The 27,379-nt window shown below is 47.4% G+C and overlaps 1 protein-coding gene across 2 annotated transcripts in view; it reads left to right on the top strand.

Moving 5' to 3' along the window:
* The first annotated feature begins 8,369 nt into the window (after window positions 1-8,369).
* Window positions 8,370-27,379, top strand: part of RYK (receptor like tyrosine kinase) — a 53,916-nt gene continuing 34,906 nt past the window's right edge. For both annotated transcript variants that reach the window (XM_040074605.2, XM_058421987.1), the window contains exons 1-2: window positions 8,370-8,658; window positions 25,677-25,798. In XM_040074605.2, the coding sequence (XP_039930539.2) occupies window positions 8,370-8,658; window positions 25,677-25,798 (411 nt within the window). The remainder of the gene's footprint in view (window positions 8,659-25,676; window positions 25,799-27,379) is intronic.

Genomic DNA, 27,379 nt, shown 5'->3' with positions numbered 1-27,379 from the left:
CGCCGACAGCGACACCTGGCGGCCCGCGCCGCTCCTGCACCCCCGCACGGGACCCGCAAATCCTGGAGCGTGTCCAGGGAAGGGAACGGAGCTGGGAAGGGTCTGGAGCACCAGGAGAGGCTGAGGGAGCTGGGAAAGGGGCTCAGCCTGGAGAAAAGGAGGCTCAGGAGGAACCCTGTGGCTCTGCACAACTACCTGACAGGAGGGGACAGCCGGGGGGGATCGGGCTCTGCTCCCAGGGAACAGGGAGAGGACAAGGAGGAAAACAGCCTCGAGTTGCGCCAGGAGAAGTTGAGATTGGATATGAAGGAAAATTTCTTCATGGAAAGGGCTGTTCAGCCCTGGCACAGCTGCCCAGCTCCTGGAGGGATTTAAAAGCCATGAGGATGTGGCACCTGGGGACACGGATCAGTGGCAGCCTTGGCAGTGCTGGGGGAACAGTTGGGCTCTGTGGTCTTAGAGGGCTTTTCTAACTGAAATGGTTCCATGAGTCCGTCTTTATATTGTGTTTAGTCACTCATTCCCCACAGCAGAGCGTGGCAGTGATGTTTTCCAGCCAAGGGCTTTTCCCCACGTTCCATTCAGGATCATTTCTCCCTGGCTGATTTCATTCTGCTCACAATAAAGAGTCTTTATTGACAACCCCGTTGCATGTTCAGGACAAAGCTTAGAAATGAGGGATAGGGAATTTGTTGCCCTGTCCAGGTGGGATTATAAGCACGAGTGGTGAGATGCAAATATCACCAATTTAAAACCAAGTTTGAAACTGAAATGCATGGCTGTAAACTGTCCATACAGCCTTCACCCCATAAAAACGCCTGTGGAGGGTTTTCCAATACCTGCCTTTTGCTTTTCGTGGTGTTCAAGAGGTATGAAGCAGCAGAAAGCTCCTTTCCAGCTGACCTAACCCTCACCCTGTCCCACAAGGAGACGCCTCCTGTAGGAAACGGGACGGAATTGATTGCTGTGACCCATCCGTGGCCAGCCCTGTCACCCACAGGTCAAGAAAACGCTGAAATAAGACCTATGGAAGTGGTTCAAGGTCAGACTTCTGCTTCCCAGGGAAAACCCAAGGAAATGCAGCTCATTTCACTCATGCAAGCAAAACAGCTGAGCACAGTGATCGCAAAGCAAGAAAACGCCCAAAGATTTTTGCCACAGTGGAGACAAAATTTTAATCAGCTGGTGCAAATGAGTGAGGAGCCTGCAGCCCTCATCCAAACTAGGGCAAGACCTGGCCTGTGCAGGTTCCCGCTTCCAGAATCCCTTCTTGCTTCCAGAATCCCTTCTCACTGTCTCTGGGGCTTTAAAAGATTTCCTAGCACAGAAATCAACGTGGGAATACCGTAGGTTTTATGAGAAGCATTTAAAAATGTTTTGGATTTTTTTTTTTTTTTTGATTTTTTGAAAGAAGTTTTCAATGAATTTTGGGTATGCAGGGCTTCATGTGGTGGGAGCTGCTGGAGAGCAAATGGTCTGGCCAGGATCCTGAAATCACCCAGGAATGGTTGGATGGGAGGAGGACAGGTTGCCTTTCCAAAGCCTTCTTCCTGACTCTTCCCACAATTTCAAGACAAGGATCTACAAAAACACAGCAGCAGTGAAAGAACAGAATAGAGCCAAAGGCACAAAGCATTTTAATGAGGCAAAAACATCCTGCTAAGTCTTTTAGTTTATTGGTGTTGAGCCTATTCCAAGCCCAAAGAAAAGGACTCAGAATCTATTAAAATAGTTGGCTTGTGGGATCTGCAATGTAAGCATGATTAAAATCCATCTATTTTTACCCATATGAGAATATATCAGCCAAAGGAATCTGCTTTTTTTTCGGAAGTAAGATATATTTGTCTTCAATAAAAGTGTCCAGGTGAGCTCAGTGTGTAAGAGCATTGCCCAGTGCTGGGAACAGGGAAAGGTACCTGGGTTTACATTCCAAGAATTGTAATGCCACTTGCACAGAAAATGGGAGACAAGAGTTAGATCTCTGCAATCTGAAGAAATTCAGGCTTGCTGCTGCCCAGAGCAATCTAAACCCTGGGAGTAGTGGGAGAGTCCTGCTCTTTCCTGCTTCCAGTTTTGATGGATCCAGGGGAGGCACAACCTCTTCTGTAGAGGGTGTGGGATTTGCTCAGGACTTCTTTCTGCTTCTCATTTATCCCAGTGAAAATGGGGATTTTAATACTTTCTCAGAAAGAAAGTCACATAAATATTTTCCACTTCCTGGGCAAATGCTCCAATTGTGCCTTTTGTAAAAGAGGGATGGGATACAGTCACTCCTACAATTAATTATCTCCATTCCTGTATTGTGTGTGGGCTCTGAAAAATGGTGGTAAACCCTAAACCAGCTCACACTGCCAGAGCACAGGGAAACACTTGCATAAGTGACCTGTAAAACACAACCACATCAGTTTGTAACTGCTGCTCTCTTGGCTTCCCAAGGGGAAAGGGGAAGACATGGAGAAGACTGAGCTCTCTGAGGATGGGTGCTGCGTTTGGAGTCATGTGCTGAACTACAATGAAAGGTCTGTTGTTTGAGCAGAGACATAATAAAACCCCTGGAGACAAATTTTGAAGGGCCATTTGCACTGAAAAGCCAACAGCAGACCAAGCAGGAGCAGGTTCAGTTGCCTGCTTTCCTTTACTTCTCCCTCCGACAGATACTCATCCAATTTTCCCTCAATTTTTTCCATTGAAAACGGTTTGACTTGTAATTTTCTGTCCTGATACCAACTCACACCTGAGAATCAAGCTATGACCGAGGGCAGAACAAATTGTAACAGCATTATAAGCCTTGTGCAACATCCACGGCCCCAAGTCCTGGCATCCACTGGCAAGGAAAACGCTCCCAATGTCACACACATCGGCCAGCAAGCCCCGGGTGTCCCGGGGAGGAAAGAGGTGAGACAGCCAGCCCCCCAAACACAAACAATTTATTTCATATTTAGCAATATCATGGCATGCACAGTCCCCTTATAAGGCAAGCACAGGAATGGCATGTGCCTTCCCAACCACATGCTGAAACCGTATTCCGAGGCTCTGCTCTCCCCCAGCCTCCCTTGCTTAATGCCACAGCAGCTCCAGCCAGCTTCATGTTCCTAGGATGTTTTTCCCATTAAATGCTACATTTCCAGGAACTTGTACACACATTTCCCTCTGCTGCTGTGTGAGTGACTTTTCCTCTCTGTGCATCCCAGCCCGAGCAGTCTGACTGCAGCAATGGAGCAGCCAATCCTTCCTCCTCCAGGGCAGCTTTATGGACCTGCATGCACAATTAGGAAATAAATAAAGGAAAAATAGAAGTTTGGTGCAAAGGGGAGCAGGTTGGAAGTCTGAAGGCTTTTACCTTTGCCTCAGTGCTATTCCAGAGACAGGGGACACCAGCCTTCCCAGTGCTGTCTGTTTATAGTTGATGTAACGGGACAAAAAGAGTTTGTGGGAAGGTCTGTACATTTTAAACTTTGAAATTTCAGCTCTTCCCTCCCCTGGAAGACTCCACGGGTCAGTGCTGATTTGAGTGAAGCCATCTGTCTATTTATATTACTCAACATGTTGTCCATTCTCTCATTCTCAGTTCTCCTCATGCTTTGGGAAAAGGCATGGCAGATTCAGAGATGTGGGAGAAAACAAGCAGCAGGCCGCCAGTTTGTTCCACCCTGATGAGTGAGGAGAACTGGAAATCCTGGGGCACCGTGCTCTGTGAAAGAGAGAAGTGGGAAACCCCTCAGGAAACAGCAGGAAGCGAAGCAGAGCAAATGAATGGGTTTATCCCTACTCAAAGGCGTATGGATGCATCCTTGCCCATGGAAAGGGGTAAATAAATACTAAATAAAGGGAATACTAAATAATAAAGAGGTCAATCCATATGAAATAGCTCAGGGAGCCTGCTGCTTGCACAAACTCAGCTATGCCATTGTTTTCCTAGCACTCCTAAATCTGAAGCCCCTCTTTCCCATTTCTAATGCCCATCCATGAGCAAAGCCAAAGCTCTGGAGCATTTTTGCACAGAAGCCTTGTGGGCAGAGGTCCTTGTGCAAATGATGAGCTGAAAATTCCTGGGCCATGGGACTGAGGTGCAGTTGTGTTGGAAGCCATCCAAGCACTGAGGTCACCTGGTACTCGTAAAGGAGAGAAGCTGCTTGAAGGGAAAAATGTTGGAAGACTGATTGAAAGAGGCAGCAGGACTTCATTCCTGTGTCTGTGTGAAGGGGCCAGCTCTCCTCTCCAGGGAATGCTGCACAGTCACTTACAATCAAAGAGAAGGTGGGAAAAGCCACCCCCCACCGCAGCAGCGTGTGCGAGCGAGTCTGGACACGGAGCAGTCATTCCCAAAGCTCTGTCTCCCATCTTCCAGCACCCACGTAAACATCCCAGTATCGTGTGTCTTCCATGAGGCCCTCATGTATCAAATTCCTATCAGTGCCATCAATTGTCAGCTATTTGCTTTTCCAGGTTTGTTTTCCACCCAGAAATGAATCCCAGCTCCTCCGTCCCTCCCGGGACGCGGCGGTGGTAAGTGCCGATACACTCAGGCTGGGAGCACACGCAGTGAGGCATCCCAGCGTCTATCCAAGCAAAACTTTTCCATGCGAGTGCTGCGAGTTCACAGCTATTGCTAGCAGCTTGCCACAGACAGACTTTGTGTATCCTCTTGCAATATAATCTTCCCCAGAATGGTTTTGAAAGACCGTGAACTCGATCCTGCCAAAAATAGTCTGTGCGGCCAAAAAAAATCAACACAAGATCTTCAGTGTTTGAGCTGGCCCGCGAGTTGCATTTTTCACCTTTTTCCAATGAGATGTTTCTTGACATCCGTGAAACCTTCATTTGGCTTCTAATACCCCCAATTATCCTTGTAGCCTGCATTTTAATTACAGCATCAGAGCCCAGCAAGCAATTGGCTTGATGGGCAAGAGGGGCCCAGCCAGGCCTGTAGCCCCGTGAGCGGCTGTGCACAGGCTGGCAGCTGCAGCCCAAGAATGTGTTTATTTGTGTTTGGTTTATGTGGCTTTGGTGACCTTTGGTTAAAATCAGCCAGTGGCTTCCAGGAGGCAAAGTTACATACTCACTGAAAAGAAATGCAGGGAAACAACCCCGCATGGGCCCTTCTGCTGAACGTCACATTTGTGCTGAATATCGTGTCCTTATGCCCAAGGCAGGGGTGGCCAAGGTTAAAGTCATGTTTGTTATCCATGAATATTGGTCCTCGTGAAGAACGGCCCAGGAATAAGTTTGGGGAAAACGGGGCGCAGCGGAAAATGAAGAATGGACCCCCATGCTGGGGTTCCTGTGGGTCCTACCACCATTACAGGGTGTTACAGCCGAGGAGTGCCCGCGTTCTTCTGTCTCCTCTTCCGACTCTTCGACAAACTCACCGTTAAAAAGAGCTGTTTGTCTCCTGCCTGGCGCCTACACCACGTTTTCCACCTCGCTGGGCTCATCCAAACTCCAGAGAGCATCAGCAATTTCTGCTGTTCCTTCAGACTCATTGTGAGTGAAGCAGGGACCTCTCAAAGTGATAAATCCATGCCAACACTTGGGTGGCTTTGGCAGTGTCTTCCCACATAAGCTGCCTGCTAATGTCACCAGAAAAGGGCATCAAAAGTGCGCTTGGTCCCTGGCTGGCGAGCCTGTCTTGGATTTGATCACATCAGATACCACACGTTGTCTGTCTGTCCACGAGTCCCTAAGTGAGGTGCATCAGAAACCATGCAGAGTCTGGGATTTAGGCTACATCTGCAGGGCAAATAAACACAGATGCGCAGGCGCCGGGTCTCCAGGCTGAGGAAATGGCCTGTGGAGAAGCAGTGGTGTGGAGGGCTCTCTCAGCAACCAGCGCTGTGCAGCCTGGGCCACATCCCCCAGCTACAGACCTGCATGTAATTTCCAGCTCCATTCCAGTCTGGGATTTCATTTTTTTTTACGCCTCACACTGTTTAAGTAAGTGATGGATATTGTGGGGAGGAGTGCGAGCAATTTCTCTTTCACCTCAGCTATTGGAAGAACAGAATTTCCTACACACTTTCCACTCTTACAATTATGAGCTGAAAGACTTGGCAATTAAACCACACCATGGCCAATTAGCCTACAGTGCTCTCCTGTCACGGTGTCCCACAGGAAAAAATTCCACTCGGAAGGTCAGGAGGGAGCATAGAATTCAAAGCTATTAAGGCGTTTAACCGTCATAAGTGAATATTGTGATGCTTCTGCTGAAAATCTCAACCAAGCAGGCAGCTCCCAGCGATGGATTTGCTAAGACCGAAGCTGTCGCTGCTCTGGGGATCCCAGAGGAGCTGGAGAGAAGCCTGGTGTGACAGCAGGTGGGAAGGTGACAATGCAGGTGGCTCTTCAGCCGGGACTAGGCGTGTTTAGGTCAGCCCCCAGCTCAGAAAAACAAAATCCCCTTCCTAAGCCAATTGGAACAGAGGCTTTGTGTCTCAGGGGAAAGGTGGACGTCTTGAAAAAGGGTTTTGCACCAAACTGCCACAGAAATCCTTACTTTTGAAATTCTGCACAGCAGAGGATTTTGGGAAAAGGTCGGGAATGTTTGTATAGGAGATTCAAAGCCTCACACTGGAATTTAATGTTGTTTGCATCGTTGGACTTGATTATTGCATTCTTTTAAAATACATCAGCTGTCAAGCAGCCCTGCTGCTGGCATTCCATACTGTAACAGAACAGGAGATGTGTTTACAGTTTGGATTTTACTTCAGGATCGTTACAGGCAGCAATGGCTTGGCTGGAGCTGAAATCCCCATCCTCTGTGGGCCAAAGGCCTTTTGTTACAGTGAAATGAAATGCTGCTGCTCCTTAGCTCTGAAAGGACCGTAAGATAAAAAAGCAGATTAAAACATTAAATATAGCATCAGTATGTTTTATTTTAAAAAAAACCCTTTTTTTTTTTTTGTTAAAAAAAATTACCAAAAAAGGAAATTCTCTTAAACTAAACCACTGGTATTCCAGCAGTATTTCTAAGTGGAAAAGCTTCTGAGCAGCGTGTTGAGTTTTGGGTAGCAGGGGAGCTATAGGAGTGGCTTCTTTGAGAAGCTGCCAGAAGCTTCCTCTGTGTCTGATGGAGCTGATGCTGGCCAGCTCCAAAACAGACTTCTCATTATCCTACCAATCTGATTGGTAATAAATTCCATAAATTTCCTCAAATTGAGTCTGTTTCGCTCATGACAGTCACTGCTGAGTGGTCTGTCCCTGTTTTTATCTCAACTAACGAACATGATATTTCCTCTCCCCTGCCCAGTTGATGGAGAGACTTTGGTGGGCACCAGGTGTCCCACAGTCTGTCACTCTGGGATTATCTTTTGGAGATGTTTTGGCAGAGCATTTCCAGTCATGGCTGTGACCTCTCGGCCCATCCTGGATGGATGGCTGGGGCAGGCTGGAAGGGTTTGGGGATGGAGGCAACGACAGCTAAGCAGGAGCGTGGGGACGTGCAGTCTCAGGGTGAGCATGAAGTGATTCAGCGGGTGACCTCCAGGACGGGGTCAGATCCCATAAAGGACGTGGACAAGGCTTTGGAGATGCTGGTTAACAGTGGCTGGACATGAGCCCAGGTGTGTCCATGTGGGCCAGAGGCCAATGGGTCCAGCAGGACCAGGGCAGTGACTGGGCACTGTGAGACCTCTCAAGTGCTGTGCCCAGTTCTGGCCCTAACAAGAAGGGTGTTAAGGGGCTGGAGCATGTCCAGAGAAGGGAATGGAGCTGGGGAAGGGGCTGGAGCACCAGGAGTGGATGAGGGAGCTCAGCCTGGAGAAAAGGAGGCTCAGGTGGAACCTTCTTGCTCTGCACAACGCCCTGACAGGAGGGGAGGGTGCAGCCAGGGGAGGGTCGGGCTCTGCTCCCAGGGAACAGGGACAGGATGAGAGGGAGCGGCCTCAGGCTGGGCCAGAGGAGGCTCACACTGGACATCATGGAAAGGGTGGCCAAGCATTGGAAGGGGCCGCCCAGGGAGGTTTGGAGTCCGCATCCTTGCAGGTGTCCAAGGAAGGCCTGGACATGGCACGCAGTGCTCTGGGCTGGGTGACAAGGTGCGGATCGGTCACGGGTTGGACCCGACGGTCTTCGAAGTCTTCTCCGACCTCAGTGATTTTGCCATTCCGTGACCGGCCCTAGGCAGGGCCCGGGCACGTTCTCCCTCCTCCTCTTCCTCCCGGCGCCGGGCGGGATGCGGGAAGAGGCGGGAAGAGCCGTGAGGGGGATCCCGCCCCTCCCGCCCGCGCTGAGGGGGCGCCCGCGGCGGCGGGAGCGGCGCGTGCGCGGGGCGGGGCCTGGCGGCGGCCGCGCCGTGCGAGGGTCCGGCGGGGCGGGGGGGTTCCGCCCGCTTCCCCCCGGCCCTGCGTCCGTCCCTCCGTCCCCGCGGAGCGATGGTGCCGCGGCGCCGGGAGCCCGGCGGGGGGCGGCGGGGCCGGGCCCGTGAGGCGGCGGGGGAGGCGGGCGCGGGGCCGCGGCGGAGCCGGCGGGTGCGGGGCCCGCGCCGCCATCTCCTCCGCCTCCTGCCGCCGCCGCTGCTGCTGCTGGTGGTGGTGGTGGTGCTGCCCGCCGGTGTCCAGGGCCAGCCCGGCCCCGGCCCGCACGCCCCGGACTGGCCACCCGGCGGCCCCGGGCCCAGCCTCAGCATCTACCTGAGCGAGGAGGAGGTGCGGCAGCTGATCGGTGAGTGCGCCCGGCAGCGACACGGGGCCCGGGGGCGGCGCGGGGCTGAGCTGGGGCGAGGTCTGTGGGCCGGGGTGCAAGTTTGGGGGGCTGGAAAAGGATGGGGGGCCGTGGGTCCGGGTTGGGAATGGTGGGCGTCTGCAGGACCGGAGGTTGCTGTGGGGTCCAAGAGGGAATTGGGGGTGCCTCTGGGAATGTTGGGAGCGAAGCAGACCTCGGGTGGAGGGGGCTGTGAGGGGAGATGAAGGACCTCCGGCTCATGAGAGGATGGGGTTCTGTGGGTCTGGGATGGGAAGGGGTGATTCCAGAGATTTGCGGGGGTTCTGTGGAAGCGGCTGCGAGCAGGGATGAAGGACCTGGGGCTCGGGAGGGTGGGGGGCTGAGGCGCTGGGATGGGGATGGTGGGTGTCATCAGGATCAGGGGTTTGCTGTGGGGACCAGGAGACGAGGGATGTCTGTGGGACTCCTGCAAGGGACGTGGATTTGGGGGTGTAGAGGAGAATGGAAAGGGTCCTGAGCGGCGATGAAGGACCTGGAGCTCAGGAGGGGATGGAGATGGAGAACTATGGGGCTGGGGTGGAGATGGGTGATCCCAGGGATCCCTGGGTTTTGCAGCGCTGGGGTCACGGTGAGAATGGATGAGTCTGAGAGGTCTCTGTGCTGCCTTGTGTGTGTGTGGTTGGGGGACGAAAAGAGCACAGGGAGAGGAGCCTCTCCCTTATGGTGAGCAGCTCCCCAGATTGGAGCAACTGGGGATGGTGTCCTGTGGGAGTAGGATAAGCCCTGGAAGAGGTGAGCTCAGGCCCATGATTTAATTAGCCAGGCAAGCGACAGGCAGAGGGCAGAGGGGAGACCTGGCAATAATTGGGTGTGTGTGTGAAAGGAATCTTAATTTCTAGGCAGGCTGACAATTGCTGCGCAAGGACTTGGAGGCAGTTCCTGAAGTCCCCCATCTGGCCTGCTGTGGAAGGCTTTCACAGGGGTTCTGTGCTTGGAGAGTCTGACTTAAACAAAGATTTGTTTTCTGTAGGCTTTGGCTTGCTTAGGCTCTTGTTTAGAGTTGGTGGCTGGAGTCTCAAAACAAATCTTGGTGTCTCCGGTGATTTGATTTTCCCAAGTGCCCTGTATCTCTGCAAGCTGGAAAACTGGCAGTGTAGGACTTTATTTGCGTCAAATGGACAAAAAAAAATATCTCCAGTTAATTTGCACTCTGTGAGCGCACAGCTGACCCAAGTCAGGGGATCTGGGGACTGAAGAACGTTGTAAACATTTTTCCCTCATGGTTTGCCCTGGTGATCAGCGTCCTGCTGTTGTCATTTGTACATGGCACGTGCTTGCTGCCAGATGCTACGGTACAGATAGAGGTTGAAAATGTTTAGCTTGCTGGTGAGCTGGGATTCTAAATAAGTAGTTAATCTTGGGAGTACTGAATGGGAAGGTTTGAGCTCTCCCCTGTCTAGTGCCTGAAATCTCTGTTAGTTGGATTTGTGCAGGCTTCTGTGGCCCTCTGGCATAATTATTCATCATGAAGTAGCAACTGAGGAGGCAAGATATGCTGTTACTATTTTTTAAGCTGCATCTCTTCCTGTAGCCTCCCTTATGGGTGTCTGTTACTACATGGCTGAAGGCATTACTACTCAGCTGTCTGTAGCTGGTTTATATCACTTTAAGTATCTGACATGAATGATCTGTTCTGCCTCTGTGACCCCAGAGTCTTGGAAAAATTGGAGTCTAATGTGGAGGTAAACTGGGAGTTCCTTCAGTTGGTGGGGTTCAGATCACTGGAAATCTGTTGCAGACTAAACTTCCAGGATCTAAACTGTGTTGTTGGCATGAGCAGATTTAATTTTGGGGGTATCTCTACACGTGCTCTCTGCTGTAGGTGAGGTGTAGCTTAAGGAGGCATTTAGACACAGGCCGATTTACCCATAACTCCATGTATTCCTCTGGCAGAAGAAAATCCAGAGGGACAGACAGTTTTGTTCCAGGTCTCCACAATTCTGGAAACAAACCCAGGTTTTCATACATTTAATTCTGTAGTATCTGACTGGAGTTTACATACAATCAGGTTCATGGTTTAAGGCCTCATACCAATGTGTGAACTTGGAAAGAGCAGCGAGGGTGATCAGCTTCTGGAACTCCCCTGAGAAAAGCCGTGGTTCAGCAGATGCTGGGATAGTCAGTCACGGGGATAGGAAAATGAGGTTGCTTGTGAAGTGAAGTGTTAAGTTCAGTGAAGCTGCTAATAGAAACTGGATTCTTTCACCTTTTGTGTCTAAACAAACTCTTGTCTCTGCTATTGTCTTGCTGTGGCTGAACAGAAACTCGCAGACTTTCCTGCTTATAAACCCAAATGTTACATGGAATTGCTGCAGTTACCACAGCCCATGCTGTTTTCATGCTTCTAAATATCATCCCTATACATCTTTAGGTGACAAATTTGATTAGGAATAAATGTAAGCACACATGTGGCTGCTGAATCAGTCACAGACAGCGATGCAGAGCTGGAGCATCCCCAGGGTTTGGTGGAAGCTCTGTGGGGCCGTATCCCCACGTGGTCTCTCCATCAGCCAGGCTGACACGGTTCAGTGGAGTGTCTGGTGCTGCTGCCTTCCCCCAGCCCGGGCTTTGGTGTCTTGCAGAACCATGGGTTGTGTTTTAATCAGGTTGTGGCTCTTGTAAGTGAAATAGGAACTTGTTGCAGATTATTTGTGGCTGCTGTTCTTTGTGGCGGGGAGGAAGGACAAATATGGTGATTTACATTGAAAACTGCTCGCTCTTTTCCTGTATGCTCACGCCAGATTTCCACCGTGGGGCTGTGGAATTTTGACCGTGTCTCTGCCTTAGGAGGAATTGTTTTGTAGTCTTCGGGACTTTATGTAGAAGAAAACTAGAAGAAACTGGCTCATCTTGTTGTGTGAGGTGGATTTTTATTTCGAAACGCCGCGGCGTTCTCTGGGTCTGAAAGCAGGACTTGCTATATGGCAAGCATATGGTGTCTCTGTCAGAAATATCTCTCGCCATTCTCATGGAAAATATTCCCAGCCATCCAGACTACAAGCCTTTGGGAAAAATGATCTGTGGTTTTCACATAGTTGAATGTGTTGGATTCCGCTTGCACCAGGCAGGATTCAGCAGTAGAGGGGATGGAGTAGGAAGGAGTTAGCTGAGGGGATTTGGCTGAGACGGCTCCAGCAATGGCAGTCAGGGGGAGAACAGTGATGAGATACAGGGTGAGGGGGACTTGGGGAGGAGGAAGGGAAGCGTTGCTTTTTGGGGAGAGACACCCAGAACACCGCAACCGTTTTAGGGGTGTGTGTGAACTCTCTTGGCTCCATCATCTGTAACTTTTTGGAGCTGGTTCATCTGGAGAATCTTTTTGGGCCTGTGCTTGGACCTGACGAAAGTTTTGTTAGTTGTACGTAGTGGCTGTACAGGTGTGAGAACACCACCTGATCCTATCCCTTTTCCCAGTCACTGCCTTGTGGTGCTGGACACGCAGGTGGTGTGAAGTTAGTGATGAGTTACTCAGTAGGAGATTTCTTCTTGATTTAGTGACTTTCATTCCAGCTTTCCCATGAAATCAAAACGTGGTCTTTGCCTTGAGTTGAAATGCTCCATTGTTCTGCTTTTCACAGGATCCTGGCATGTGAAGGCTAGTATATCCCTGTTTAGCAGGTAGCATCTAAGGTTTAGAGAATAAGGTAGAAAATATTCAGTATTAGTCACTATTAGTCACTATTATTAGATAGCTCACTTTACTGATTAAGGATTGTATCTAACCTGTTTCAATACACGGTGGTGTTTTGCACTTTGTGTATTCCTTAGACCTCGATTGTGAGTTCCTGGCAGTTGTGAGCTCAGCCTCACAGGAGAACTTGGGTTCTACTCTCTGATTCTGAGGACCAGAATCAATAGCTGCCTGTGAAAACTTGGCTTAAACAGTTCTCCTGGCATTGCAGACTGTTCTTTGCAGCATTCATGGCAGCAATAAGGTGCTTAAGCAGTGAGGACAACTCTTTCTGTCCCTGCAGGGATTTCTTTTCAGACTGCATGTATTTCAGCTGTGAAATTGGTCTTGTGGGTAGCCCTCCTGTCACACGGCTCTGGGTCTTTTTAGGAGTCTGGTCTGGATGTTAACTGAGACTTTAGTCCCATGGGGGGAAAATACCACCACATTATCGTGTAACTAAGAGCTGTCATAATGCATATATATACAGCGGCTGAATTAGAATTGCAGGGGAATTTTAAAGTCAGAAGTCCTACAGTGTTTACATTGAGTTTCCAAATTTAGTGTTCTCTGGCCTAGTTTCTTCTGAGCAATCACTGAATGCTGTCTGTTGTTAGTTTTACATTTGCACTCACTCAATTACAGAGTTAAATTAATTTCACTTATGTGACTTGTGCTTACGTGTTCTAGAATTTCATTAAAAGCTCTTGTGCAGTTTACTAAAATGAGCTGTCTGGCTGGAAGATGCAACATCGATGCAAAATCTATTACAGCCGAGGGTTGTTTGTTTGGTTTTTAAATTGAGGTGGTGACTCACAGGGTGGTTGAGGTTGGCAGGGACCTCTGGAGGTCGTCTGGTCCCACCCCCTGCTCAAGCTGGGCCACCCAGAGCTGCTTGTCCAGCACCACATCCCAGAGCTTTTGAACATCTCAGAGGATGGAGACTTCGCCACTTCTGTGGGCAGCCTGTGCCAGTGCTCCATCACCCTCACTGTAGGAGCTTTTCTTGATATTCAGGCCCTCCTGTGTTTCGGTTTGTGCCTGTTTCTTGGATCTTGTCACTGGGCACTGGTGGGAAGAACCTGCTTCCACCCTCTCTGCACACACCTTCGGATATTAATATACATTGATGGGATGCCCTGAGCCAGCTCTTCTCCAGGCTGAACAGCTCCAGCTTTCTCAGTGTCTTCTGGTGGTAGGGGTGTTGCAGTTCTTTAATCCTCTTTGTATTCCTTCACTGAACCCTTTCCTGTAGCTCTTTGCCTCTTGGGGGGCCCAGTGCTCCAGGTCTGCCTTCACCAGGGCTGAGCAGAGTCCTGGGAAATGACGGGCCAAATGCAATTTTGTATGTTAGAAATGGAGTCTAAAACATCATCTTATTGCAGCAGATGAGCAGATGATGTTAATTGTGTCCACTTGGTACCGTGAAACAGCTTTGTTGATGTCACTGTTTTGGGGAGTTGGCCACAGGAGTTCCCATCAAAAGTGCTTTATGGTACTTGCATTGTGTGTATAGTGGATAGAAATCCTCTTGTTCCTTTATTGTCTGGTTGTTATGAAAGGGAGCCAAAAGTGTGTATTCTCTGTGATCCTTGAAAAGCTTCAGAGCCTTGTTGAAATCCCATGCAGCCTGTCTTGGATAGCACCACCAGCCAGCCAGTGCTGTGCTCTTGAGTGAGGGCTGTTAGCAGCACCCAAGATGATTTTCCCTGGGGGTTGAGGAGCTCACAGTACTGGGAAAAAATGCAGCAAAGAGCCTCTAAAGTTGCAGGAGGATGTAGATGTCCCCCAAGGAACAGACGTTTGTGTATCCCAAGATATGGAAGCAGATGTGTGTGTGGTACATGACTTACAGTTCAAGATCAGGTTCTCTTGTATATGTGTTCTGAAATCTTCATGTCATAGCTTTTAAGTGATTGGCTCTGAAGAACAGAAGCTTTTTGCAGGCTGTACTTTTGCAGTGTTCCACCTGCCTGTCTTTTCAGGAGTACAAAATCCCACTTCATGGCACCAGTAGAAAGGGAAGATAGGTGCACATCTGGATGGAAAGCATACTTCTAATCCTGGCAGACACCACACACTGAAACAAAACTGAACTGCTGAAAATGTTCTGATATATCCAGTGAAGTGCAAGTGCTGTTTTCAGCGTAATAACTCTGTTACCTCGCTCTGTAAAGCCCTTTAGCCCTCTGACAGTCTGTGATGGCTGTGCAGTAGCCCTTGAGTTTGGGATTGTGGGCAGGTGTTACCCAGCCGGCTCTGGAGCAGTGGGGCTGGGGGCAGGCAGATGTTCAGGGCTGTGCAGCAGCAGCAGCAGGTCATGACAAGTTCCCTGAAGCAGCCTGTGTCTGTGCTGGAGCCTCCCATTGTGCCTGGGTGTCTGTCTGAGTTCCCTGTTTTTGTTCTGGAGCCTCCCATTGTGCCTGGGTGTGTGTCTGAGTTACCTGTGCCTGTTCTGGAGCCTCCCATTGTGCTTGGGTGTCTGCTGAGTTCCCTGTTTTGTTCTGGAGCCTCCCATTGTGTCTCTTGATCTGATTGACCCGATGCTGTGGTTCACATCCATATTGAGGCTTCTGAGAACCAGCTGCAGTTGGGATTCCTCTGTCCCTTTCCTTTGTTACCTCCCCTTCAGCCTGCACAGTTCTAATAACAGTGCACTGCCATTTCTTTGGAGATGTGTGAAATCATATAATCCACTGCAATATTGGTAATGCTTGCAAACCTGCTGAGGAATAAGCTAGAAGCTTGGTATAGCCTGTGGAAGGCTTTCCTCCTAGAGGAGGCAACCTCTGGCCTGGATTAGGATTGCTTTAAACCATATTCTGTGATGCCACTGAGGCAGAAGTCTGTGAAACAAACTTCAGTCCTTGAATGTGTTGATCTGCTTCAGCTTTGCTGAGGTGGGTGGCTGATTTCTGAATCCTGCTTCATCACATCAGCTGATGTATTGGGATTTACATTGCTGGGGGCTCTGTCTGAATCCTGCCTGGAGAAGGCTCTTTCCTTCTGCAAATTTTGTGTTTGGGCGGAGTGTGGCTGGGCTGCCTCGTGCGGCTGTGTCTGTGCTCAGGCCTGGGAGGAAACAGCCATTTCAGCTCCCCAGAGGCCAAGGCCTGTCTAGTGATAAATGTTTGTGGCTCTTACAACATTTGTGTGTCAGGGACTTGGAAGAAACCTGACCTCTGAGACTGGAGGCTGTCCTGGTGGTAGTGAGGAGAAAAAAATCCCAAAGCTGCATTCCTCACTCTTGTGACTTTACACCTGCATTCTGTTTGGCAGCATCCTATTTATCACTGCTGATTGTTTGGCCTCTTTTCTCCCTCCAGTGAACAGACAGAATGGGAACGAAAGAGAGGAAATGGAGGCACAGCTCCCTGCATGCATGAGAAAAGCCAGCAAGAGGGGCTCAGGATACTGGGAGGAAGGCAGGGACTGAAACTGCTCCTAAACACCACCTGCACAGAGGAAAATACAGGAGATAGGGATCATGTTCACAGGCATGAAAAATCCCAGGGTGGTGTTTTCCTGAGAGTGGGAGCTGCGGAGCCAGCTGTACTGTGCACTCTGGGTATTTTAAAGGATGAAGCCTTGTGTTTTTCTCCTCCCCTTCTGCTATTCAGAGTTGTGTTTGGATACTGGAAAAGCTGAATTAATGAGACAAATTCCGAATGTGTTGATTCACGGTGTTGCTGAGCTCTAGTGAAATGACTTGATGACTAATTCTTACCTGAAAGTATCCAGACTGGAATATCACGGAGGCTCCTACTTTCCTTGCAGTGGATGGACGTTAAGTCAGAGTTACTCCCCTGTACTTTAGCCTGCAGGATTGAACCGTACTCGAGGTCCCAGCCGTGAGAGCAGGGAGTACAGGCTGAAGTGCATTTAATGAGTTGTGCCTGGTGAATTGAGTTCTTTTCCCTTTTTCCCCCGGAATGGCAGCAGCACCAGCAGCTCCCATGTCGGGATGAATGCTAACACTCTCTGCAAACGCCTTGTGGTGGCACAAAGGGCGCGGTGGCTGAGGCTTCAAACGCATTATTCCTCTTCCATCGCTGCCTTTGTCCTTCTCTCAAGCGGATAACTCACATATTTGCACTGACTGCTCTGGAGAGCTGGGAGCAGAAGCAACAGCATGAAACTAATGTGATGCTTTAGAATTTCCCTGCCACTTACTGGGTGTTGAATAGCTGTAATTAAATTAACCAGTATATTGATTTCAGCACGCTGCTTGGGAAAGAGCAGAGTGGGAACACAGGCATGGGAGCTGCGGCTTGGGAGGCTTGGGAAGCTGGAGGAGACTGATAAACTGATTATGTTTCCCCTCTCCAGTCTGTTTGTGCCTTTTTTGAAACAAGTTGATGGCCTTGTAGAGTAATTTCTAATAAAAGAAAAAAACACTAAGCTCTGTGGGTTTAGAGATGGCCACAGGAGCAAACAGACCTGGCTTAGTTTGTTTAGAGCTTGGTTTTGTATTAAACAATCCATGCCACCCTGATGAAAGTGTTCAAAGCATCTCAAAAGATGTGGACAGTCCATTATCCCTTCAGCAATCCTGTCAGACACAGAACCAGGAGTATGGGCTTCAAGGTTGAGAGATCTGAAGCGCTGAGGGAGGGGGTGTGTCTATTCTTCCTAATTAATATTAAATTTATTTGTTCTCTATTGGGTACTTGTTACTGGAAGAGCTATGGCACTGGCCCAGACACTGTTCTGGAGGTGACTTAGGGTCTTGTCTACAGGGACAAACTATATCAGCATGTGGGTGCATTGCTATAAGTAAATGAAATAAAAATAAAATGGAACAACCTCTCTGGACAGGTGGCACTGAAACACCACAAACACACGTTGCTCACAAGCCCCAATGACACCTGGCAGGTGGTGGTGTTTTAGCAGGGAAGATGGCAGCAGCTCCCTTCCAAAGCTTTGGGGCACTACTGGGCATTTGATCAGAGGTTGTTCTATTTTGTGGGCTGTGCTCTTGGTGAATGCAGTTCATGAGGGGGGAACCTTTTGGTTTTCTGTTCTCAGTGTTTGCTTTCATTCTAATTCAGAAGGAGCATCAAACTTCATATTACTGTAATGATGAGATTTGCCATAGCTGCTAAGTTCATTTATTTCATAAGGATAAAAGTTCTTTTATAAGAACTTTCTAAGAATAAAGTTCTTTTCTATATTTCCCTAAAATTAGATTTTTTTTTTTGTATTACAGTTTCCTTTCAGTTGCTTCCAACCCTGTACCTATGCCATTCCTATTCCCACTTGTCCCATTTCCCCTTGCCCTCTGTGTAGATCCTTGCCACTGATTTTCCTCTGCCTTCAAGTATCCATTCTGTGAATCTCTACTGCATTTTTCCTTTGGAATCTGTGCTTCAGGTAGCTCACGTGCACCCTCCTGCCTATTAACAGCAGCGTGGCTGCTGATTTTGGTGAGTTTTCTAGGTTTTCTTTCTTCCTTGAAATGGCTGAATTTCATTGAGGAAGGTGTTCTCAGGAGCAGAGTTCAGTTGCGTTTTGCTCTGAGGTGAGTTACATGGTTTTGGTTTGGGTTTTTCCCCCTGCTATTTAGAAGTATTATTTAACTACTTCTACAGGGAACTTTATATCCTACCTAGCAGAAAAGTGGAGATTTTTTTTTTCTGTAGCTGAAGGAGAGAAGAACAAGCAGGTGGTTGAAATGTAATTGTTGTTGCTGTTCAGAGACAAGTAAAGGGTAAGCAACTGGGTCCTAGGAAAAATAAATATATTTAGTATGGATTGAGGAAAATATTTTACTTCAGCAGGTGGCATCTCCTAGTGGAGCTTCTTCCTGTGGAATTGAAGAATTCCTCCCTCTGACTTTCCAAAAGGACTTTCAGTGGAAAAAATGCCATTTGCCTGGGGTGTTGAATATGCAAATTGTATTTAACAGTATCAATGAGGTGAATTGGGGTGAACTGCCTGTGAAGATTCACAAGGACTTGATGAGAGCTCTCAGCCAAGAGTTTTTCTCCCTTTTGCTGGGTGTTGGGAAGCTTCCTGCTAAGATTTCCTGCCGAGGAGTCTTGGTTGGTTTTCAATTGTACATTAATTGCCTTGAAGTTATGTTGGGTATTTCCTCAAACTGAACGCCTCACACGTTGTATTCCTCCTCCAGCTCACGAGAAGTTAACTCTGCACAGGTAACAACCAACCACAGCCCATGTTCCCTCTGCTGCTGCTCCTTGGAGTTGGGTGAAGCTTGCAGAGCTGAGTGTTGCTGGGTTTGTGCTGCTGCTTTGTCTTTTGGCTTCACACTGATCACCGTCCTTTCACAGTCCCTAGTGCTTGTGTTAGGAGACTGAAAGCTGCTTCTTCATCACCTCCATGTTGCTGAAGGTTTAACTTGGTTTTGCCCTGTTTTATTTTTCATCAGTCATCTTTCCCAGAGACTCTTAATGTGTAAGGTGTTTAAAAACAAGTCTTTCAGCCCAAAATCCTGACCAACAACTCTGACTGGCAGACCATAGCTTTGTGGAAAGCTTAAGTAAAAATGCAGGTGAAAGGCTGTGGTCAATTACTTGTTTTAGTAAAGCAAATTTCACTTTGTTGTTGTGTATACTGGATATGCACAAACATGATGTGAGTATTTTTTTGTGTGTCTGTATTTTTAGAGATTTAGTATTGCATTCCCAATAGTTTGCTATTTTCTAAACGAAATCGGTCCATGTGGATCAGTTTGCATTTTTTTTCCTTTTATCTTTGAATTCTCAGCTCTAGTTTCAGCCTGGGGCAGGCTAGTTGTTGAATTCATTAGGTACATTCAAACTAATAAGGCTTGCTCTGGGAATGTGTTCTTTCTACCCTGTTAAAAAAAAAAAAAAAAAAGGCAAATTTCAGTAGTCCAGAGCTGATTTTTAGTTCTGCAGTCCATTTCCTTGTGTTTGGGCTGTATTTTCCAGTGGACATTTGCAGAACCTCACATGAGTGTTCATCCTGGCATGGAAACTTCTGGTCTGGCCAGAGGACTGACCCAGATGAGCTGCTCAGGAGCAGAGGCCTCATTCTCTGGAGCACATAATAGAACAAATAAAATATTTATATAAAGATCATAACTCACTGAACTGGGTTAATCTTCCCTGTTAATTGGTTTCAGTGGCTGTGAGTCAGGATCAGCAGTAGCTCTGCTCTGGGTGGGCTGTGGTGGTTTGATGTCACACTGTGGAGGTTTCTCAGCTGCTGATGGAGAAACTCTTTTAAATTACAGACTAGAGCATTGAGAAAACAGCCCTCAATTTCAGTCATTTCTCTGCTGGGGAGCCGCTGGACAGATAATTGTCAGCTGTTGTTATCAGACTGCTTTTAATGAAATGCTGCTTTTTGCTAGTCTAATAGGAAACTCTTGCGTTGCACACTCATGTTGGATCTCCTCATTTAAGACAAAATCTGCCAGAATTATGTTATGGAGATTTGAAGTGATTTAGTACTGAAGTGAAACCCCAGGTAAGAGACTCCCTAACTCTGCTGTTGTCTTTAAGAAGAACGAGTTAGTGCTGGTGCATGTTGCAGGATAGATTTGCTCTACAAAAATAAAATCCAATCTTGCCATGGTGGCAGTGGCGAGTTTCTTTTGTATATTGTGCTAAAAAAAAATTAAAAAAAAAAAAAAAAAAAAATTGAAGCTAGACTGCATTTGCACAAGGACATTTGCAAAGAACTGTTTTGTTAGGCTGCTATACTGACATGATTCAATTTTGTGATGAACACAAGGGCTGCCCAGCATCCTTGGCATCTGGGAATGGAAGTTGGCCTCTCCCCTTTCTTTCTGAGCTTCTTCAGATGCTTTGTTATGTTAAACAATGCAAAGAATGACAGACTTTCTCTGCGCTACTGCTTAAATTTACCTTTTTGTTTGCCTTCAACTTTAATTTATTCTGTGCCCAGGGTGCAAAGATGGGGAATTTAATAATGAGATTCAGAGGTTGCCTGGGTAAAAGGTTGGTGGTTTTGCCTCAAAATCCAGCAGAGCATTGCTCTGGACTGATTTCATGTGTGTTGGTGTGGGTTGGTCAAGTCCAAGTAAGGAGAAACCAGATCCTGTGCTGTGCCTTGTCTGCATATGGACTTGTTTAGGGAGCTTTGCCAAAGCAAAGCCGCAGCCCAGCCTTTCAAACTGGTCAGCATTGATCACCAATATTCTGCTTAAGCCAACAGAGGCTGCCTTTCCTCCTCTGCATTCTGTGATATTTTTTGTAAGGCTCTCCACCCCTTTCTTTACGTTTTGCCACTTTGCCTTGAAAATTATTGAAGAACTGCCTGTTTCCTGTAGCTGTTTGTATTGCATCTGTGTTTTCCTCCGAGAGCCACCTGTTTTCTCCTTTTATTATTGCATTTAGGACACAGAACATTAAATCCGTCTAGGATTTGCCCTACTTCATGCAAAGGAAGAACTGAGCACCTTCAGAGGAACAGAGCATCTTGCAGAATGACATTTTCCCTCCCCTCACCCAGCAGTAAGGAGGTTTAGGTTTAGTAGTTTACTGAGCATTCTTGACACCTGAAACAACTGAGAAACTAGAACTTGTTTCTCTTTTCCTCTGTGACCTGCTACTTCAGCTGGTGCATCTTATGCTGCTGCTGAGTTTGAAAGAGATTTACACTAAGAGAGTGAAAAGTTGAGGTTGCTGCTTTAGCCTCTGTATTGGCAGTGACCTGCTTTGTTTGATACCATTTTTCTAAGCTACCTACATCCAAAGCATGCTTTGGAAAAACCTTACAGTGTCTGATGAAGTCACAGGACTGTTTTAGTGTAAGCTCCATGTAAGTGCTGCTGCAGTCTCACCCTCCATGTGGGATGCTCCTGGGCATCCTCACTAATCCAGGGAGTTAAACTCCCTGAGGAGTGTTCCCCCATTTGTTTTCTCTCCCTGCATAGTGCCAGATAACTCCTTGCACTTCGCTCACTGAAGGCTTAAATAAGGAATGCTGCCAGGCTTGTGTAAGTGTGCAAGTCTGAAGGAAAAAGGGGAAATGAAGAATTAAAGTAATTCTGAGTTAGACTTCAGCTGTCGTGGTGAGACTTGGATCCCACACCCCATCAGTGAACCACGGCTCTGGCTCTCACTGCTGTTCTCTGCAGGGCCCTGTGTGATTCCTGACCTGGCTGTGCTTTCCCTCGCAGCCCGAGTGTGGTGCAGCTCCTGGGATCAGCACTGGCACTGGGCTCCCCTGTGGCTGCAGAACACACTTGCCTGCCTGCCTGCAGCACAGGCTGGGGTTTCTTCTCACTGGCAGGTTCAGCTGCAAAGTTTTGTGTGTTTGCAGGCTTGATTGAGATAAATTATACAGACAGAGTGCTTGGGGAATTCAGGATTGAGTTAGGGAGATAGTGAGGGGATGAAAAATTAAGAATGGAAGGATGGTCTGGAAGCAGATCTGTCCTGTGGTGGGGAGATGGGAGCTTGCTTGTCTGGAGAAGACCCTGGTTCTTAGCTGTGGGTGGGAAATGGAATTTTGTCTGTAGTTCACTGATGGGAAAAGATGTGCTAGAGAGTGTTTTAATTGTTGATAAGCTTAAAAGGGGAAATGACTGTACAGTATTGAAACACTGACATTTCCCAAGGGTGTATCCATCGGTTTCCAGGCTTGGAGAAAACATTGACACGGATTCCTAGGAGAAAAAAGATGGAGTGAGGAGCAGTTTGGAGATACTGCCTTTGAGTTTAATCACAGAATCATGGGAAGGTTTGGGTTGGAAGGGACCTTAAAGCCCATCCAGTTGCACCCTGTGCCATAGGCAAGGACACTTTCCACTCTCCCAGGCTGCTCCAAGCCTCATCCAGCCTGGCCTTGGACACTTCCAGGGATGGGACAGCCACAGCTCCTCTGGGTAACCTGTGCCAGGGCCTCCCCACCCTCACAGGGAGTTTCTTCTCAATATCCCATCTGGCCCTGCCCTCTGGCAGTGGGAAGCCATTCCCCCTCATCCTGGCCCTCCAGCCCTTTCTCAAAAGTCCCACTCCAGCCTTCTGGAGGAACTTCCTGAAGTTTGTGATCCATGAGCACGGGAAGCACAGAGGATCTGCTGGTAAAGTGTCACTGTGTCCTCAGGTTTTAATCCTTCTCTAGACAGTGCCTTTAGTTCCTGATGGGAACAGGACTCTGAGTCAGACAATCTTCTGCCTTTTTTAGGAATTCAGAGCTGTAGTACAAAACCTCCGAAAATATTTTTCTGTGACAGTCTTGAAGCGTAATATTTTGAAGCAATGCAACACAACATTCTCATGCCACTTTTCTATTTTGCTTGTGAAATTCTTGTCATTAGTGTCTCCTGTTAGTGTGGAGCTTTTTTCTGGCAGTACAGGCACAAAACATTAGTGTCCTATAAAATGAAATTACTTGGTGTTGTACCACAGTTAAAGCTTAGAGGCTTGATTGATTTTCTGCAGGGTAATTTGCTTTTGTACACTTTTAGATTACATTGCACATGAAGATACTTCAGACAGCTTCAGTTACGATTCCATTTTATATTACTTTCATGAAGCTGGGTTTTTGCAATAGACAGTTTTATTGCTGTGTGCCCATTTGATTACACTGACCAGTTGCTCTGCAAAGTTTCTATTGAATTAAGGTTTATCATCCTGAAATTCTGAAATGTTTCTGTGAACCTCTGGTTGCTGGGACCGCTTAGCCACAAGAGGTTTTCTTTATTCCAGAGGCAGTTTCCTTGTTCTCATTGCATTGTTTCACATTGCTAATCCTTTTGTTTCCCTGATTTTTAAAATGATTTGTACTTAATGGCGTTCATTTGAATGAAGGTTCTGCCTTTAAACCTTTCCATCTTGATTGGATCTAATGGCAAGTGTCTGATAGTTGTGAGCTCTTCTCCACGCTCCTGTGTTTGCTAACTCGGAGCTGGGTTTCATGTATAAACATGTAGATGTGTAAAAATGATCTGGGCAGGGATTTTTGAAGTTTGCTGTTGCTTTTAAGTGTTCTCAAATTTTTAGTTTGTTTCTGGGGCTGTGTGGGCTTTCCCCTTCTCCCTGTTTTGCAGGTTTTTGCATTTTCCATTTATTTTTAGGTGGAAATAGGGACCATGTGTACAAGGAATATTGAACTTTGCTTTTAGATACTGTCTCAGACTGTTTGCATTCGACACTTAGAGCAGCACCTGCATCCTTCTCTGCTCAGCATCTTGTGTGAGATCATTTCTCCCTGGGATTACTCCATTATCTTGATTCCTTTCATGCATCCAGTCTTTGGGCTTCTCCCCATCGCCACCCCCAGTACCTGTGATTAAACTGTGTGGTTTTGGTTAAGTTTTGGGACCCTGATGGGCCAGCAGGGAATAAAAGTGGTTAACAGCAACAAGAATGGGGAGGAACATCTTGCCTGCAATTTTGTATCTTGTGGAAACAAGGTGGATTAAATCAAGTTCTGAAATAAGAGAAACTGATCTGTACTTGGTTTTTGCACTAAACAGGTGGAATTACTTCTCTTGAGCTGATGCCTCCTTTCTTCAAATGCAGCTTATCTACACAGTTCACTGCTCAGCTTGCATTTATTTTTCCTTAATTTCTTAAGAAAACCCAGCCTTTCGTGCTTCCCTGGATTCTTGAAATGATTTCAGGATGCCTTAAATGCTTGAAGTCACAACCTCTCCAATATTCTTGACTTTCTAGCCATTAAAAAAATAATCCATGGAATCACAGAATGGTTTAGGTTGGAAAAAACTTATCCAGTTCCACCCCCATGCTGTGGGTAAGGACACCTTCCACTCTCCCAGGTTGCTTCAAACCCTGTCCAGCCTGGCCTTGGACACTTCCAGGGATCCAGGGGCAGCCACAGCTTCTCTGGGCAACCTGTGCCAGGGCCTCACCTTCCTCACAGGGAAGCGTTTCTTCCTCATATCCCGTATAAATCTCTCCTCTCTTAATTTAAAACTGTTCCCCTTTGTCCTGTCACTGTCTCACTTTGAAAAATGTCTTCCTGTTTTTTAAAAGCCCCTTTTAGATGCTGGAAGGCCATGAGGAGGCATCCCAGAATCTGCTATCTCCATTCCCATTTGCACTGTGACTGATTTGAACTGCCTTCTCTCAGTGTGGAATATTCGGTGTCTGATTTACCCCACTGTTCTCCTGGCATGTCCAAGAGCATTTAACTGGGAGCACTGGAGGAGGAGCTGTATGAGACAAGGCCAAATGGTACTGACTGCAGATCCAGTGTGGTTTTGTCCTGTGGATATGGAGCTGGGATTCATTTTACCCCTGCAGGGAAGCAGTGCTTACCCCACCACTAATTGCTATTGACACCCAGGGCACGCTGCAGGGTCCTACCCTGTGTTCAGCGTGACCTTGGGTCGTGTGCCACAGAAAATAACAGCAGCTGCAGTGTTTATAATATCAGAGGCTGTGTCTTATGCAGGGAAACGCACCTTAGTGCCCTGAAATGAATCGTTTTGTGGGGCTTTCAGGTCTCTAGGGGTATTTAAATGTTCAGAGAGCAAAGGGTAGACACAAAACGTTGGTATTGCCGGCTGTACAAATGTCACCTCTCTGCATGAGGGAAAGTGACTTTTTACACAAGCAGACAGTGATAAGACAAGGGGAATGGCTCTAAACTATAAAAGAGAGATTTAGATTAAATGTTAGGAAAAAAATGTTCCTTGTGAGGGTGGTTTGGCCTGGCACAGGGTGCCCAGAGAAGCTGTGGCTGCGCTTGGATCCCTGGAAGTGTCCAAGGCCGGGTTGGACAGGGCTTGGAGCAGCCTGGGGTAGTGAAAGGGGATGGGACTAGATGAGCTTTAAGGTCTCTTCCCACCCAGACCATTCTGGGATTCTGTGATCTAATTATCCTGTAGCTAATTCTATACTGTCTAGCTGTCTTGGGCCCAAGAAATGAGCTATTCCAGAAGGAATTACCTGTGATAACTGATTGATAATGCAGAGCAGTTTGGTTTGAGTGAACACAGTTGTAAATAAAACAAGCCATGATTCCCAGAAGCAGAACAGGGGATGTTCAGGAGAGCCTGTAATGACTCTCCTGGATGTTTGTATGAAAAGTTGTGTTTCCTTCCATTACATTCCAGCTTTTACCTGTTCCTTAGGCTGTGGCACCTCTCTGAAGTGTTTGCTCTGTAAGGCTTTGCAGCACTGTGTGAGAGCTGGTGGCTGTGAGCCTTGGTCTCCAAACCTGCCTCGGAATTTATGGACCGGGGGAAGTGTTTGCTTGAACATGCAGATGCAAGTGGAGCTGGTGGTCCTGGCAGTTGTTTGTTCCAATGTGCTTGGTCCTGTTCTTCCCTGTCTTACTCTCCTCTTTCTTCTTACAGGTCTGGATGCAGAGTTGTCTTACGTGAGGAATGATGTGGTCAATCACTATGCCTTGTCCTTCAATCTCCTGATCCCCAGCGAGACCAACAATCTCCACTTCACCTGGCACGCCAAATCCAAGGTGAGCAGGCATGACTTCTGCTCTGGGAACTTGAGACATGCGCTGTTCTGCCTGCTGAATACCCACTGCTATCATTTGTAATCATTCATTGTGCCTGCTGAATACCCACTGCTATCAATTGTAATCATTCTTCCTTCACAAAAATTAGCACATGCAAGGTGCAAAATACTTGTTTATATGACTGCAGGCAATAAGTTGAGTTGGCTTACATCCAAGCTGTTCCTTATTTTAGAAAGCTGAAGCACTTATTTCAGAGTATTTTATACATCTTGCTCTGGGCAAGGTCCTTGTATGCATGCACTGGCTGTGGAATCTCTTCCCTTGGTGCATTGGGCACACAGAAGGGCAGCCATGAGCTGAAGCCTCTGGAAATCATATGTAGAGATTTCTAGAAACATATGCTTGGAGACAGGGAGAGCCTATAAAAGCAGCATCCAGTGTGTTATTACTGAGCCCTGATGAAATGGAAAGGGGTTTTATGTCACTTAATCACCATGCTTGGAGCATGCAGCAGCAGCTGTCAGAGAGATTGCATATGCTCTTACATTCTGAAGCATTTCCAGTTACTTAACAATTTATTTTCATATATGAAATGATCTATTTAGTCTCTGCCAGATGTTCATTCTGTTTTTTTTTTTTTTTTAACTTGAGTGATGGTTGTTCTTCTGCCCTTAAGTAGGAAAGGCTGCAGTTGGAGCAGTAGCATTAAACAGCTCCACCAGTGCAGGTCCTGAAGATTCCTCCTGCCGTTGTTCTTGTCTTTGAGGTGTAACTCGTTAAGAGGAGTGACTTTTGGCCTGCAGTGGAGTTGGGTCGAGTGCCAGCCGGCCCTGATCCCGTATTCCACATGCACAGTGACAGTTCAGTCACTTGTCATTTGAGCAGGAGTTCCCTTGCCACAGCTTCAGCCGAGCCTCCCTGCATCCCTGCCCTGCCCTGTGTTTCCTTGGGACTGGCTGTGAATTCTGAGGAGGAATTTTGGAGCTTGTGTAGCCCTGCTTCCCATTCCTGTGATTCCACCCCTCAGCATCCTCTGGTGTAGTGCGACTTGGAGGAGCTCACAAACTGGGTTGTGTCTCTTCCCTTGGCATCTTGACTGAAAAGTAAATTGATAACAGAAATGAACCATAGTTTGTTTTAAAAAGGGGGAAAAAGCTAGCTATTGGGATGAAGTCAAACAAATTAACTCAGCTGAGAGTAGAGGGGGAGAATGGATTTCCAAGAAGAGCTTATGGTTTAGAGTAAGTCCTGTACTTTTTTTTTTGAATGAATGTTTGCAGAGTCAGCTTCTTAAGTGGAAACAAAATCCTGACTATAGTTGAATAATCTACTTCTAAGCAATTTTGTTTGTAAAACTGACTGTGGGAAGGGGAATTTTTTTAATTCTAGCAGCTTTAACAAACTGACTTTTGAACAAGCAAATTGAAAAGAATCATCGAGTGAGGTTTGTGGGGAAATTTTTTATAATACAAGCACACTGAATTCTGCCCCAGATTTTAGGGAATGATTTTAAGAGCAGCTTCTGTTTCGGCTTTCTTAATTTGGGCTGTCACAAAAGTCTTGATACTAAAATGTCACATA

Source organism: Hirundo rustica, chromosome 10 (assembly GCF_015227805.2).
Source record: "Hirundo rustica isolate bHirRus1 chromosome 10, bHirRus1.pri.v3, whole genome shotgun sequence".
Taxonomy (NCBI): domain Eukaryota; kingdom Metazoa; phylum Chordata; class Aves; order Passeriformes; family Hirundinidae; genus Hirundo; species Hirundo rustica.
The sequence above is the reverse complement of the archived record's forward strand: the minus strand, read 5'-3'. Positions and strand labels throughout refer to the sequence as shown.